This window comes from Ailuropoda melanoleuca, chromosome 13 (genome assembly GCF_002007445.2).
Source record: "Ailuropoda melanoleuca isolate Jingjing chromosome 13, ASM200744v2, whole genome shotgun sequence".
Taxonomy (NCBI): domain Eukaryota; kingdom Metazoa; phylum Chordata; class Mammalia; order Carnivora; family Ursidae; genus Ailuropoda; species Ailuropoda melanoleuca.
In genome coordinates, this window is record NC_048230.1 from 67,298,087 (window position 1) to 67,312,284 (window position 14,198).

A 14,198-nucleotide genomic window follows, 5' to 3' on the forward strand; every position below is an offset into this window, starting at 1 on the left:
TGTTAGCCCCGTCTTTACTCTCTGCTTGCAGAGAAAACTGGTGCCTAAAAGTATTGAACCTTTTCAGGCTACTTGGTACATGTTCACGGACTTCTTTCACTTCCCACTGCCAGCCTAGCATACCAAATCTGCTAAATGAACGATTATAGTCTTTCTTCTGCTTTCCCACTCTCAAGATATTATAGCTATTGTTACTTTTCCTGTTGCCTTTGTCCTTATGAGTTCCTGACTTAAAAAGAAAAATTTTTGCTGTTACCTTTGAGATTTTTCTGGAAGGAGTAAAGTTGTGTTTTAATCCAGCATCTTTAATTGGAAGTCTCAAAGACTGTGATTGTGATCTTTTCACAGGTGCTGAGTAGAGTGGGTACTCTCCTAAAGACATAGCATGCTTGGTTTTGACGGTAGACCTTAAAAACCAGTTCACAAAGTTTACAAAATTCCATGCTAAGTGCTGTGGAAGTATAGAAGATACAGCCTTTATTCTCTGGGAGTTCACTCTGGATGGAAATACGCTATACAGAAATACTATTGTAGCATAGGTAAAAAAGGATAAGTAATAAGAACTACCTTTCATTGAACACCTACAAATTTTAGACAGACGTTTTATGTATATTGATCAATCTAATACTCTCTTAATAGAAATTGTATTATTCCCACTTTACAGATGAAGAATGAATTTGTTTCCAGCTAATAACACATTGAGGGAGGAGATTTGAAGCCAGATATTTGCCTAACTCTGAAGCTTTCCTCTTTCTACCATGCCAGGGTGCCTCAGGAGAGACACCGTGAGGGGCCTAGAGGAATTCAAAGGCCATAGAGGTTTACTTCTGATTTGGGGATCAGGAAAGGGCCTCAGTGTAGAGGAGGTATCCCAGCTGGGCCTTGAAGGAGAAATAAAATTCAAAATTTTAGATTTGGGGAGGAATAAGGAGTAGTTTTTTCAAAAACAAAGAAAGCCTTCCTTTCCATTTTGCTGTCAACTTAGAACTACACTTAAAAAATAAAGTCTTGGGGTGCCTGGCTAGCTCAGTCGAAGTGTGCAACTCTTGATTTTTGGGGTCATGAGTTTTAGCCCCACTTTGGATATAGAGATCACTTAAATAAATAAAAAAACTTTCAGAAAAATAAAATTTAAGCAAGCAAATGTATATATTGCTTCTAATATTTAGAAATGGTAACAGCTAAGGTTTTGCAACATGAATAATCTCATTTTCACCAATAAGAAAAAACAACCATGGCAATACCCTCTTTTTCATCTATCAGATTTGCAAAAATTAAAAAGAATGGCCATTAAGGAAGGTTGTAGAGAAACAAGAAGTATAAATAAACAAGGCAGCTCCATATGTCCTGATAAGGAATGGTCTCTAATACTTTAAGGGGAGAAGCGGAGTGTAGAACAGTATGTCTAGCAGACCACAATTTGGGTTAAAAAAAAAAAATGGGGAGTGGGGAGGCAATTTATACATAACAGCTTTGCCTAAGAAGTTCCATTAGGACTTAAGCCAGTTTTATAATTTCTTCTCTCTTATCTCAAACTTTGCTGCCCAGATTCCTCTCCAGACCTTGAAGAGAGAGCTGGCTACATATTTCGTCTCTGACTACTGTGTGCTTCATTTGGTGTTACTTTTCTTATTATAGTTTCTTTACCATTTACTATATTTCCTCAGAGTGATTGTAGTGCCCTTTAGTTTCAGGTAGACTCTGATCCATTTGATCAGTTTCCAACTGTATTCTTGGCTCACTTTACCTATATGGTAGTAAGAATGCAAACATATTCTCCTTGTCTATATTTCTCTACGAAGTTTGATGGTGCCCTTTACACACTGCCCTGGATTAACTGGCTCTCTTACTATCCCTGATCCATTTCTTTCCTCCAAAGCAGACATTTTCCCTTCTGCTTAAAACTGCTTGCTGAGTGTGTGTGCACTTGTGTATATGTGTACACGTATGTACATACATGTTTATGCACACAAGAACCTGGCAACTGTTGTGATGACCTGAGAAGGCCAGCAAGAGAGAGACCATTGGACAATGGGTGGTGGGGGAGGGAGACTCACTTCACTGTATAAACCATTTGTTTCTCTCGTATTTTATACCTTTAATAGTAATAGCAGTAAGATTAAACAAATGATAAATTGACTTAATAAAATGTAAATGGAATTAATATATTTCTATAGATATTATGAAATGATTATATAAATAATAAATAAGTGATATACTGATTATATTATATCCATACAGCTAAGTTAATTATGTAGATTTATGGCTAAGAAAAATGTTACCTTCCCTTCTTAAAAAATTTTTTTAAAGTAGTCTCTATACCCAGCGTGGGGATTGAGCTCACGACCCTGAGATCAAGAGTTGTTCGCTTTACCGACTGAGCCAGCCTGATGCCCCAACTTCCATTTATTTTGCACTTTACGGTTCATGTAACTTTTCTTATCTAATCTTTAAGACAGCTTGTCAGGGGCTCTTGGCTGCTTCAGTCGGTAGAGCATGTGACTCTTGATCTCAGGCTCATGAGTTCAAGCCCCACATTAGGCGTAGAGCCTACTTTAAAATAAATAAAACAGCCTTGTCAGGTATCTGGTTATTATCTTCATGTTTTATGAGGAATAGCAGAACGTGCACAAAACAAATAAAGAAACTAGGGTTCTGAATGGTTAGGTGACCTCTCTGAGTTCCACAGCAGTTTCTGGGTCCAGTGCAGTTTCTGAGTGCTTCAAGTAAGAAGGAAGTTCAGAGCAAACCTCCCAAGTTTTTACATTTGGCCTGGAGTTGGTGACCAGCTTTTGCCATAATAGATTCTTTGTGCCCTCATCTGACACAGAGTATGGCACTGAACCAGTCTACTGCAGATGAAGACTTGAGCCATTCAGCCTACCAGTACAAGGGTAGGCTCCAGGCTCTGCCCCATTTCCCATCTTGAGCAGAGAGATTTGGCTTTGGGCATTGAGAATGCAAACCAAACAACATAGACTTGTACTGTAGCTCAGATGTTTACCTTGTGTCTCTTTTCAATTGTTCTAGGAAGAGTTGCAGGCCAACTTGGACCTGATTCAAACCTACAGGCTGCATATTGCCCAAGATATCAATCAAGAAAACCTACAGCTCTTCCTGGGTTCTTATAACGGGTACAGTTGTTTCCTATTCCTCCAGTTAAATGTTAACTAGGGGCGCCTCGGTGGCTCAGTCGTTAAGCATCTGCCTTTGGCTCAGGGCGTGATCCTGGCTTTCTGGGATCGAGCCCCACGTCAGGCTCTTCCCCTGGGAGCCTGCTTCTTCCTCTCCCACTCCCCCTTCTTGTGTTCCTTCTCTCGCTGGCTGTCTCTTTCTCTGTCAAAGGAATAAATAAAATCTTTAAAATAAATGAATGAATGAATGAATGAATATAAACTAGGTCCAAAAGGATAATTGACATTTGAGGGAGAGGGGAAGGGGAAATAAACCACTTCTTTCAGTGCTGTGTCATGAGATTGCTTTCATGCTGTTGCACCACAGTAAAAGAGGAAGGGCTATCAGACAGATAGGAAGACGGCTTTCAAGGAAAATGAATGGGGGCACCTGGCTGGCTGAGTTGGTAGAGTGTGTGACTTGATTTTGGGGTCATGAGTTCAAGCTCCACGTTGGGTGTAGAGATTACTTTAAAAAAAAAAAAAAACTGAACCGAAGGCTGTTTTGGACCCATTCGAATACAGTCTGTAGTTTTAAGATGTTTTGAGATTAAATAAAGTACCTCAGTTATGTACACACACAAAAACATACACGTAATATGAGGCAGGACAGAAAAATACATGGAGAAGAGGCAAAGAATAGAAGTCTTAGGCCTTGATTCAGTTTCTCTTCCCTGACATCTTGTCATGGGGCAGAAGTAACACATAGACACTAGTAAATTCTCTTTTGTTTGTGTACATTCCAAAGCCTACTGTCATGTCTCCCCCAGTCACTGAGAGAGTTGGATTCTTATCTTGGGACCAGCTTTTCCAAGGTTAAACATACTCACTCACTCCTGTTAGCTTTCTGAGTACATGGGAAAAGATTGAGAAAATGGGTCAGCTGTGACTTACCTAAACTCACCCAGAGATTTTGAACCTGGTCTCTCCAACTCTTTTCTCTGTGTAACAGAGCCTGCTTATTTTCAGTCGAAATCAGAAAGGTTTATTAAGTACTGCACTAAACTACGTTAATTAAAAGTTTTCCCCAAAAAAGGTCCCCTTCTCTTAAGGAATTTATTCCTATAAACTAGTTGGAAAATTAAACACTACAACTTGAAGATTTCAGTAGCATTGCTATTGAGTTTTGAAGGTGCTTCTAAACTTCTGGCATTGCATAGTGCCCCTCAGGGTTGAGCCAGGAACCTCATTCCTGCTCTGTACCCCTCAGGATGCTACTAAAATGGCTGCTCCTGAACAAAGTGCACAAGGGCGCCTTCCCTCATCAGGTGTGGAGGAAAGATAGTTTCAAATTCCTTGATACATTTTCATTTTCACAACCAGGAGATAATCTGAGTTGCCATGATTTTACCTGAGAAGGGTGTTGCTTCCCTTGTTTTTCTAGACGCAGAGACCTAGAGATTGAAAGACCCATCCTGGGCCAAAACGATAACAAATCGAAGACATTAAAGTAAGTCTCTCAGTTTCCCTAGTAAGTTGCTAAATATCTTTGCCTTTCATACACTAATTCAGTGTTCAGTGGAATATAGGTGCTGTTTGCAGAGTGTCACCTCTTACTTTGCCTTTCCCCAGGTGCTCTACTCTACTGGTGGTAGGGGACAGTTCACCTGCAGTTGAGGCGGTGGTAAGTATGTCCTGATGTTGTGAAGATAAATGAGATTAAATGCAATAAAATGTATACAGCACACTGCTGGCACTCTAGAAACAGTTGGTAAATGGTCGTCTTTGTTATTTCTGATTACATGTATCAGTGTTTGCTCCTTATTACCCAGTTTGGAAAATGAATTCCTCATCATCCACTAGATTTCATCAGAAGGATCAGTATTACCTTTGATTGCTTTATGTGGTGTTCACTTTGTGGCGAGTAGTATAATTAAACACCATTTGCTTACTGTCAGATTTCTGAGAGCCTGTATGCTTTCCTCTGCCTCCTCCTCAAGTGTATAATACACTGGTAAAAATAATACATGCTCATTGTAGAAAATATGAAAAATTTAAAAATAGAAGGACAGGAGGAAACATCACAATCCCATTACCCAAAGGTAAACTGTTATGTTTTCCTCTAACATACCCTGGGTGATACTAAACATAAAAGATTTGGGAACCTGATTACCGATAGCTCTTTTGATAGCCTTTTTCCATATTATAAAGCCAGTACATCTGTATAATATTTAGTCTTGTAAATGCACCTTTGTTTAAGCTCATTCTCCAGTTGATGATACCAGATTTTGGACCATTAATAGTGTTGCTCTTGAACATCCGTATTGAATTTTTTATCATTTCCCTGGGATAGATTTCTAGAAATGGAATTAATGTGTCAAAAATCATAAATTTTTGCAAAATTTTTGATAACATTTGCCAAATTCCTTTCCAGAAAGGTGCTGTTAGCACCAGCAGTGTATGAGAGTGCCTATTTCACAGCATCTTGTCCAGCACTGGATTTTTAAATTTTATTAATAATTTAATAGGTTGAGGGGCGCCTGGGTGGCACAGCGGTTAAGCGTCTGCCTTCAGCTCAGGGCGTGATCCCGGCGTTATGGGATCGAGCCCCACATCAGGCTCCTCTGCTATGAGCCTGCTTCTTCCTCTCCCACTCCCCCTGCTTGTGTTCCCTCTCTCTCTGGCTGTCTCTATCTCTGTCGAATAAATAAATAAAATCTTTTAAAAAAAATAATAATTTAATAGGTTGAAAATGGAGTCCCACTGTTCAATGTGCATTTTTTTGGTTACAAATGAAGTTGACAGTTTTTCATGTATCTATTAGCATTTACTTGTTTTTTCCCACAGTATATGTGATATAAATAAGTATCTGTGTGAGATTACCTGGTTTTCTTTGGCAGCCTTCACTTCTGCCCTGTTCAGAGAAAAACATTAGGGAGTAAAGTTTTCGGGAAAGGGAATCTAGTAGCTAATCAGGTGTGTAGACATAGATGAGAAGGCTTATGGGGCAGGGTAAGTGTAGGGTGTGATGATATGTTCGTACCTCCCTGAATCATCCTGAGAAACATTCTATGTCTGGTATAAAATACATGGCATGGTTTTAGCACAGAGTTAAATGACCCTCAAGTTAAAAAAAAAAAAAATCTCCGAAGGTGATAGAGTTATAGTGATGATCCCAATTCATCATGAAGGAGTTTTATAAAGGTCAGTCTATCCTGGCTAAAAAGGTGGGAATACATGCTACAAAAATATCTATCAAAAACATTTCTTCAGGGGCGCCTGACTGGCTCAGTTGGTAGAGCGTGTGACCCTTGATCTTGGGGTCATGAGTTTGAGCCCCACATTGAATATAGATATTACTTTAAAAATTTTTTTTCTTCATAAATATGTGACCTGAAAAAGGAAAACGGTGTTGTTTTTAGAAAATACTCTTCATCAGAATTTTCTAATAATGCTGAGTTATTTTTTTAAACTTGGCATGGACTTAAAGCAACATTTCCAATTCTTCTTTTTCATGACTAGATAGTTTGGCCAATACAGATAAGGTCTTGTTTTCTGATTTCCTCATCTTCAGCATTTATAGATAAGAACCTCAGGAGCCCTGTCTGTATCACAGAGTAGATGCTCTTCTAGACAGAGTCTAGCGCGGGAGAGCTAACGTTTTATCCCACAAATTGGTAGGGATTAGAGGACTCTCCATGCGTGTAAGAGCAGGAAGGAGCTCCTCAAGTTTTGGTCATTTTTGCTAACTGTTCTTGCTCACTTATTCAAATAGCCTCATTTTTTGAGCTTCTCCCTATTTGCTCGATGCTATGGGAAATCCAAAAATGAATAAGATGGAGTCTCTGCATATGGGGAGCTAGGGAGAGAGTAGACATGTCAAAAAAACTACCATCGCGTTTGGCTTAACAGATATGGAGACTTCTTACAGAGTTAAAGAAATTACAAAGTGGTAAACCAAGGAAAGCATGATTTATCATATTAAATCCAGGTGTGGGAGCTCATTCTTCCAGAAAATAGTTACTGCATGTCTACTATGTTCTAAGCACTGTGCTTGGCAGTTAGGGATCCAGTTTTTAAATTCTGCAGTTTAGGGTTAAGGATATTCTGTAGTCAACTGGTACATTAATGATATTCTGTAGTAAACTGGTCCATTTGCTTATCACTGCCTGCATTGTAATTTGTGTAGAGCAAAATCTGGTTTGGTGATCCTGGTTTTTAGATCATCCCCTGATTATAGAAGAGTTTTGTATACCTGCCCATCAGCAATCCCCAGAGTTCAGCTGGATTACTGGTTCTTGTCTAGGTAATTTTAATAACTCCCTAACTAGCTCAGTGCCTCTGTAGTCTGTCATACAGGCCACAGCTGGTTACTTTACTAAAACAAATCCTTTTACCTCAGAAACCTTCCGTGGCTCCTTTCCTTTCATGGTCAGCTCCAGTCTGCCCCCCAGACTTGCCTTCCAGTGCATCTTCACACCACACCTCTGTAATCCCACACGTGCCCTGTCCCTCCACTTCATGTCTCCTGGTTCTTTGCTTATGCTTTCCCCCTGACTCTGGAAGCCTTCAAACACCCACCCCTTCTTTTTACTGTCTCTTGAAATCCTACTCATCCTTCTGTACTCAGCTCAGTTGTGAAATTTTGAAGTGATACCATTCAGCCTTGTATTATATGTTTTCACCCTAGTGGATTCCAGACTCTTAGCAGTGTTTTGTATGTGTATGCTTGGCAAGCATGTGTAAAAGGAGAGATTTCATTGATTAAATTAGCCATAAAACATTGCTAAACCTAGAGATTATCTCTCTAAAAGCTTTTCTTTGAGGTCCCCGCCTTCATGGGTATAAGAGTATAGGACACCAAACGAGTATAAACACGTAGGTTGTAATTCCTAATTCTGATAACTGCTGTGAGAGAAAAAAACAGAGTAGTCAGTATTTAGGTGGAATAGTGAAAGACCTGAGTCAGAAAAGAGGATGTGCAGAATGGCAAACCCAGGGTACAGGGAAGGGGGGGTAAGGAGGGTTGGGAATTGGGCTTGGTCGGGGCCATTTGTGCTGGGAAGCCATTAGCGCCCCAGCAGGTGAGGGCCATGATCCAGTTCACATTTCAAAATAGGTAACTAGCCCCTAAGTTAGGTAGCCATTAGGAGAAATTAGATTCAACATGTAGTTCTTTAAATGCTCGCAACGGATTCAGAAAATGAAATTAGCCAGACTTTTAGTTACTCAGAAATAGATACCAAATACATCATATATCTCTTACTTTGTATTTTGGTAATTTCTTTGGCTGATTCAGCCATCTCGAAACTGAGCTGTTGATTTTGGAAGATCACTCTCATGCCGCACTATTTCTTATTTTTCTAGTGGTCATAAAATTGTTTTCTCTTTTTTTAAGGTTGAATGCAACTCTCGCCTGAACCCTATAAATACAACTTTGCTAAAGGTAAGGTGTCTTCCCTCATTGCCCGTCGATTTGTGAGTAAACTATACATGGCTCTAATTACTCAATTTCTGGAATAGTTGCCCGGAAAGAGGGAAAGCTTTTCTCTCTCTCTGATTCTCTCTCTCTCTTTTTTCTTTTTCCTGAATATATTCTCACTGTAGAAAATTGGAAAATAAAGAAGAGTAAATAATGAAATCAATAAAAATTACCCGTAATCATACCACCCAAATTTCCCCTCTGGTAAAAATATTGATGTCTTGGGGTGCCTGGGTGGCTCAGTCAGTTAAGCATCCAACTCTTGATTTTGGCTCAGGTCATGATCTCAGGGGTCGTGAGATTCGAGTCCCGCTTTGGGCTCTGTGCTGGGCATGGAGCCTGCTTAAGATTCTCTCTCTCCCTCTGCCCCTCTCTCCCGCAACCCCTGTGCTAACTCTCCTAAAGGAAAAAATTATTGGGGTCTTTTTCCTGTACACTTTTTACATCATTAAGGTCAGGATATTTACAGCCCTGTGTCTGGTTTTTTGTGGGTTTTTTTTAACGATTTTATTTATTTGTCAGAACGAGAGAGAGAACAAGCAGGAGGAGTGGCAGGCAGAGGGAGAAGCAGGCTCCCTGCTGAGCAGGGAGCCCAACACAGAACTTGATCCCAGGACCCTGGGATCATGACCTGAGATGAAGGCAGACATTTAATTGAGCCACCCAGGTGTTCCTCCTCAACTTTTTGACATGAACATCTTCCCATGTCATTAAAAACTTCGTAAGCATTATTTAATTTTGTGAGAATTAGAATGAATGGAAATTATTTACATGCCATGTCTCAGTGTATTGTTTGGGAAGCTTCCAATAACATTCTAATGATGAGGGTGGGTGCATTTTCTTCCTCTTAGGGCAAATAGAGAGCAACTGTTATGCTGAATTTCTAGTTAGTGTCAGGTTTCTCACCCTTTTCATTTTACCCCAGGCAAGAGTGTCAACCTTGTTTTTTCTGCAGCCTATAGTAAAATGTTCAGGGGCCTGACACCCTGATTTGAATATGGATTACTGTATTTAAGTCTTGCTTACTGCTACTTTCTCGGCCTGAAAGACCTCTGCTTTCTTCCCTTTCTCTTTGAAGTGGCTTGAAAGGGAAGTGCTGTCATCAGAAGCAGGCCATAGTTCCTGGAAATAGAACATGAGGTTAATGCTCTGAGACGACAGAACGCAAAATGTTCTGAGGTCCAGGTGGTTGATGAACTGGTCCAAAATAGGGATGTTATTTTAAAAGTATATGGGTTCAAATAGTTTTTCAGTACAGGTTTGAATCAGTGTTTTGAAAGTCCAAAAACTGAACTCTGTAGTAGCTGTAGGTGTAGTTTTTTCTGGGCAGAATTGCCCACCGCAACAGCGTAACTGAACTGACTCTACAACTGCCTGACGGGCATCAGACTTGGAAATAGTCCCGCCTAATGTTCTCTTTCTGCGTGTGTCGTTTTATGTCAGATTTTGACTCTTGAACTTCATTAAAATACAGCCTCTACCAGTTAGGTGTATATTTAATCAGGGTAAATGTTGTGTTCCTGGTATTCTTCATAGAATTTTAAGGGACTGTCCCATTAACCTCAAATTCCTGTGCCTTCTGTGGCATTCCCATCTGCTAAATAACAGTCTCCACCTCAAGGAAAGTTTTCATGCTAGTGAACAGAAACGATAGTTTATTTTTTTGAGAGAGAGTGTGAGCAGGGGAGGGGAAGAGGGCGAGGGAGAGGGAGAATGAGAATTTCAAGCAGACTCCACATTAAGGGCAGGGCTCAATCTCACAGCCCTGATGTCATGACCTGAGCCGAAACCAAAAGTTGGATGTTCAGCTGACTGAGCCACCAGGTGCCCCTATATCTCTTTTTTTTCTTCAGTTCCAGTCAGCCTGAATAGGATACTGACTACAGAACGCATGGCAGCTGGAAGGAAGGGTGGACCCGTGTTTGGCCATCATGCCGTAGAAACAGTGTTCTGTGCAGATTGACAGAATCTGCTTCACCTGGGAGCTTGTTAGAAATGCAAGTGCTGGGGCGCCTGGGTGGCGCAGTCGTTAAGCGTCTGCCTTCGGCTCAGGACGTGGTCCTGGCGTTCCGGGATCGAGCCCCACATCAGGCTCCTCTGCTGGAAGCCTGCTTCTTCCTCTCCCACTCCCCCTGCTTGTGTTCTCTCTTGCTGGCTGGCTGTCTCTGTCAAATAAATAAATAACATCTTTAAAAAAAAAAAAGAAAGAAAAGAAATGCGAGTGCTTGGAGCGCCTGGATGGCTCGGTCATTTAAGCATCCGACTCTTGATTTTGGCTCAGGTGGTGATCTCAGGGTCATGATATCGAGCCCTGCCCTGGGTGTGGAGTCTGTTTAAGATTCTTTCTCTACCTCTGCCCCTATCCCCCGGTCCCCTGACGCTTTCTCTAAAAAAAAAAAAAAGAAAAGAAAAAAGAAAGAAATGCAAGTTCTCAAGCCCTACCCCAGACCTATTAAATCAGTATCTCTAGAGCAGAAACCCAAGAATCTGAGTTTTAATGAGTCTTCTGGGTAATTCCAATGTGTACTAACAAAGCCCTACTCTAGAAATCCTTGCACAAATGAGAATAACCAGCTGTAAATATTTATGAAGTGAGAGACAGCCTCACCAAATCCAGCTTTGAGAGGAAAGTGGCTGACCAAGTGAGTTGGCCAAATTCAACATCATCATCTCATTGGAGAAATCCCCTTAGTTATAGAATGAAGATAATATTGGGCTGAGAGGGAACTTAGGAAGCATGGTACCCTGAGAAGTTAGGGTCATGCTGTTTGAGGACTCTGAAAGTAACATTCTTCAGATGGAGGCAGAACCGTAGTTGAAGACGGTGGTTAACTTCACTGTCACCCCTAATGGAAAATTCCCAACCTGGGCCTGAAGGCCAGGCTCTACATCTTACTGATTAATAAGTATTAAATAATCTTTTCAGATTTATATCCAAGGTCATTGCTAGGATGTAAGTCTTTGTATAAGAGTGCATTGAGGAAATGTACACTTGGTTGCAGCTAAACATTAAGTTAAGGAACCTAAAATTCAGTCCTGTCCTGTTTGAAAGGACTCATGGATTTTCAGAGCCTGTCCCGTAAGTATAAGTACCAGCTGACTTACATAGTTTTCCTCTTTTAGATGGCAGACTGTGGTGGACTGCCCCAAGTAGTACAGGTAAGGAGGGGCTTTGTTGTTGTTGTTGTTTTCTTTTTTTTAAGGCACTCATTTGATTCTGCCTTTCTGCCTGTGCAAAGATTAATACCTTCTTATTTTGTCTCCTAGCCTGGAAAGCTCACCGAGGCCTTCAAGTACTTTTTGCAGGGAATGGGCTACAGTGAGTAGTATAAAACTTTCTTTCTAGCAAAAATTTAATGATAATAGGGTCATTTTGATATCTGGGGAGCCCCCATTTCTCAGGGCATAACCTCTGTGCTAGCCAGCCTGAAGTAGAAACCAAAATGTTTATGGAGCATTCATCTGTGCATATTATATAAGGTGAGCTAACACTTATTAAGCACTTACCTTGTGCCAGGCATTCAGTGTTTATAACCTTAAGAGGTAAGTTCTGTTATTAGTCCCGTTTTAGAGAAAAAGAAACTGAGGCTCAAAGAGGCTAAGCACAATTCCCAGGGTAACAGTTCACCTGCAGAACCTTAGCGGTCTGACTCTAGAGCCCATGTTTTCAACCACTGAGGCTTAGGCTTTCTTAAGCTTGTGAATCTGAAATTACGATTTGCATTTGAAGTCAGCTGGTAATGACTCCTGGCCTGGAGAAACATGATGGAGACTTCAGAAGAAAAGGGTAGTGTCCTTAGTTACATCTGCCCCGCCACCAGAAATGAACTTGCACAGTAGTTTAGAGCGAGTCCAAGGATGTGTCCATATCATGTGCCACTGTCCTGGTCTCTTGTATTGTAGACCCCTGAGCTTTCTCATTTGTCACAGACTATCCACACTTGCTTCTTTCTTGGAATTTTTAAGAAGAAAAAAATCTTCAACCCAGGTACAGAGCTCTTTACCCAGTAGGGTGATTTTTTTTTTTCCCTGTCTTTGGTGTAAGTGTGGAAAGTGGCCATTGAACAGCTGCGTGGGCAGCAGCTGACCCCTGGGTACAGCCCTGTGCCTGGCAGGCAGACTGTGTATGTCTCGTCCAGAGTGGCTGTGTCATCCCCGTCTGTGAGCCACTACCAACCGAGCCCACACCCACATCTCTCTGGCTCGCTGGGAGGAGAAGTCCCTGTCCTAGCCAGTTCTCATCCCTTTCCTAGGAAACAGCTGATCTTCCAGCCCATTTCTGATCCAGAACGGACGGCTGTTTATAGGGAAGGGGAAAACAGTTCCCCTTGACTAGTTGAGAGAAGTAACATCTGAGATGCAAATAAAACATCAGTCAGCCTCAACTTTTCTCTGAGAGCTTAAAATAAAACTTCATCCCTAGCTTAGAGTATTCTGTCAGTGTTTACTAGGCAGCCGAGGTTGCCACTTGGCACTCTTGGGTCACTAACCTGCCTTTTCCTGTGTCCATCCTGCTTCCAGTCCCGTATGTGCAGCTCAGTCACCTGAACACCGAGTCAGGTACCTTCCTCTGTGCTGGCCCCGCCCCTGCCTCCCAGCCATGCTCTCCTGGCTGCATTGGCTGCCTGCAGCATGTCCGCGGTTTTCCTGTGCAGTGAGAGCCCGATAGAACGTGGCTCATTGTGCCCTAAGATGGTTAGCCTGCAGGTCCGGCTCTGGTTCCCCAGGAAGAAAGGAGCGGGTTGTAATAGCCAGGCTTCCTCTTATCATCCAAATCCAGGGTCACAGCAGTAGCTAAAACTTTGTAGGCCGGACCCCTCTTCTACTGTCTCCTACTCATCCTTGCATGAACCCCAGACACAGGAATTGAAGGACAGCCTTGATTCTAAATAGGAGTGCCAGAGCCTTTGCCTGAAAAACTCAGCAGGTGATGGCATCTTTTGACTCCAGCATTGAAATGACAGCTGGGGGAGTGGCCAGTGCCTCAGGAAGATATGCAGGCAGGTTATGCCAGGTAAGGCCGTGTCTGGCCAAGCTGGAAGGATCTTAGGATCAGAGCAGCAGTAGAACAGTAGTCTGAGTGAAACACCCACTTCCGGAGCCCTTCCCTCGCGGGCATTCTGTACCTTGCTGCCTGCATAGAGGTCAGTGCCAGTCCCACCAGCCTCCCCTACACCCACACGTTCGTACATGTCTCCTCCCCAGGTAGCAAGGGTAGCCTGTGGACACGGATGGTAGTCTTGTTGTATCGGGCTTGCACTGTGTTTGTGAAACACCTTCATACTTGTGTGGTTTGTCTTTCTTTTGGTTTAGTCTTGCATGCACTGCAGGGTTTGGTTACCTATTTGGGTTCCCAAAGCCTCTTTCCTAATCACTGTATGAATGGCGTGGGCATAGCTAAGAGGCTATACTCTGGACTTAGGTTTCCCTGCGTTCTTCTGTGGACTAGAATCAGCCGAGATTCCAACCAGATCCAAAGGATTAAAGCAGCCTTGCTTATAGCCATTCACTTAAGCAAATAATGCAGAATGGAGATGGCTATGTCTTGTCCTGGGTCTCACCTTAAATGGGTTGGGAAAGCTGAAAAAGCCTTTGATGAAATT

At 41.9% G+C, this 14,198-nt stretch overlaps 1 protein-coding gene across 5 annotated transcripts in view; it reads left to right on the plus strand.

The window, feature by feature from the left end:
• Nucleotides 1-14,198, plus strand: part of NDRG3 (NDRG family member 3) — a 72,355-nt gene that overhangs the window by 56,499 nt on the left and 1,658 nt on the right. For 3 of the 5 annotated variants that reach the window (XM_034640526.1, XM_034640527.1, XM_034640525.1), the window contains 7 exons: nucleotides 3,031-3,134; nucleotides 4,558-4,623; nucleotides 4,746-4,797; nucleotides 8,512-8,559; nucleotides 11,719-11,754; nucleotides 11,863-11,914; nucleotides 13,117-13,155. In XM_034640526.1, the coding sequence (XP_034496417.1) occupies nucleotides 3,031-3,134; nucleotides 4,558-4,623; nucleotides 4,746-4,797; nucleotides 8,512-8,559; nucleotides 11,719-11,754; nucleotides 11,863-11,914; nucleotides 13,117-13,155 (397 nt within the window). The remainder of the gene's footprint in view (nucleotides 1-3,030; nucleotides 3,135-4,557; nucleotides 4,624-4,745; nucleotides 4,798-8,511; nucleotides 8,560-11,718; nucleotides 11,755-11,862; nucleotides 11,915-13,116; nucleotides 13,156-14,198) is intronic. The other 2 variants (XM_034640529.1, XM_034640528.1) reach the window with 1 other exon arrangement.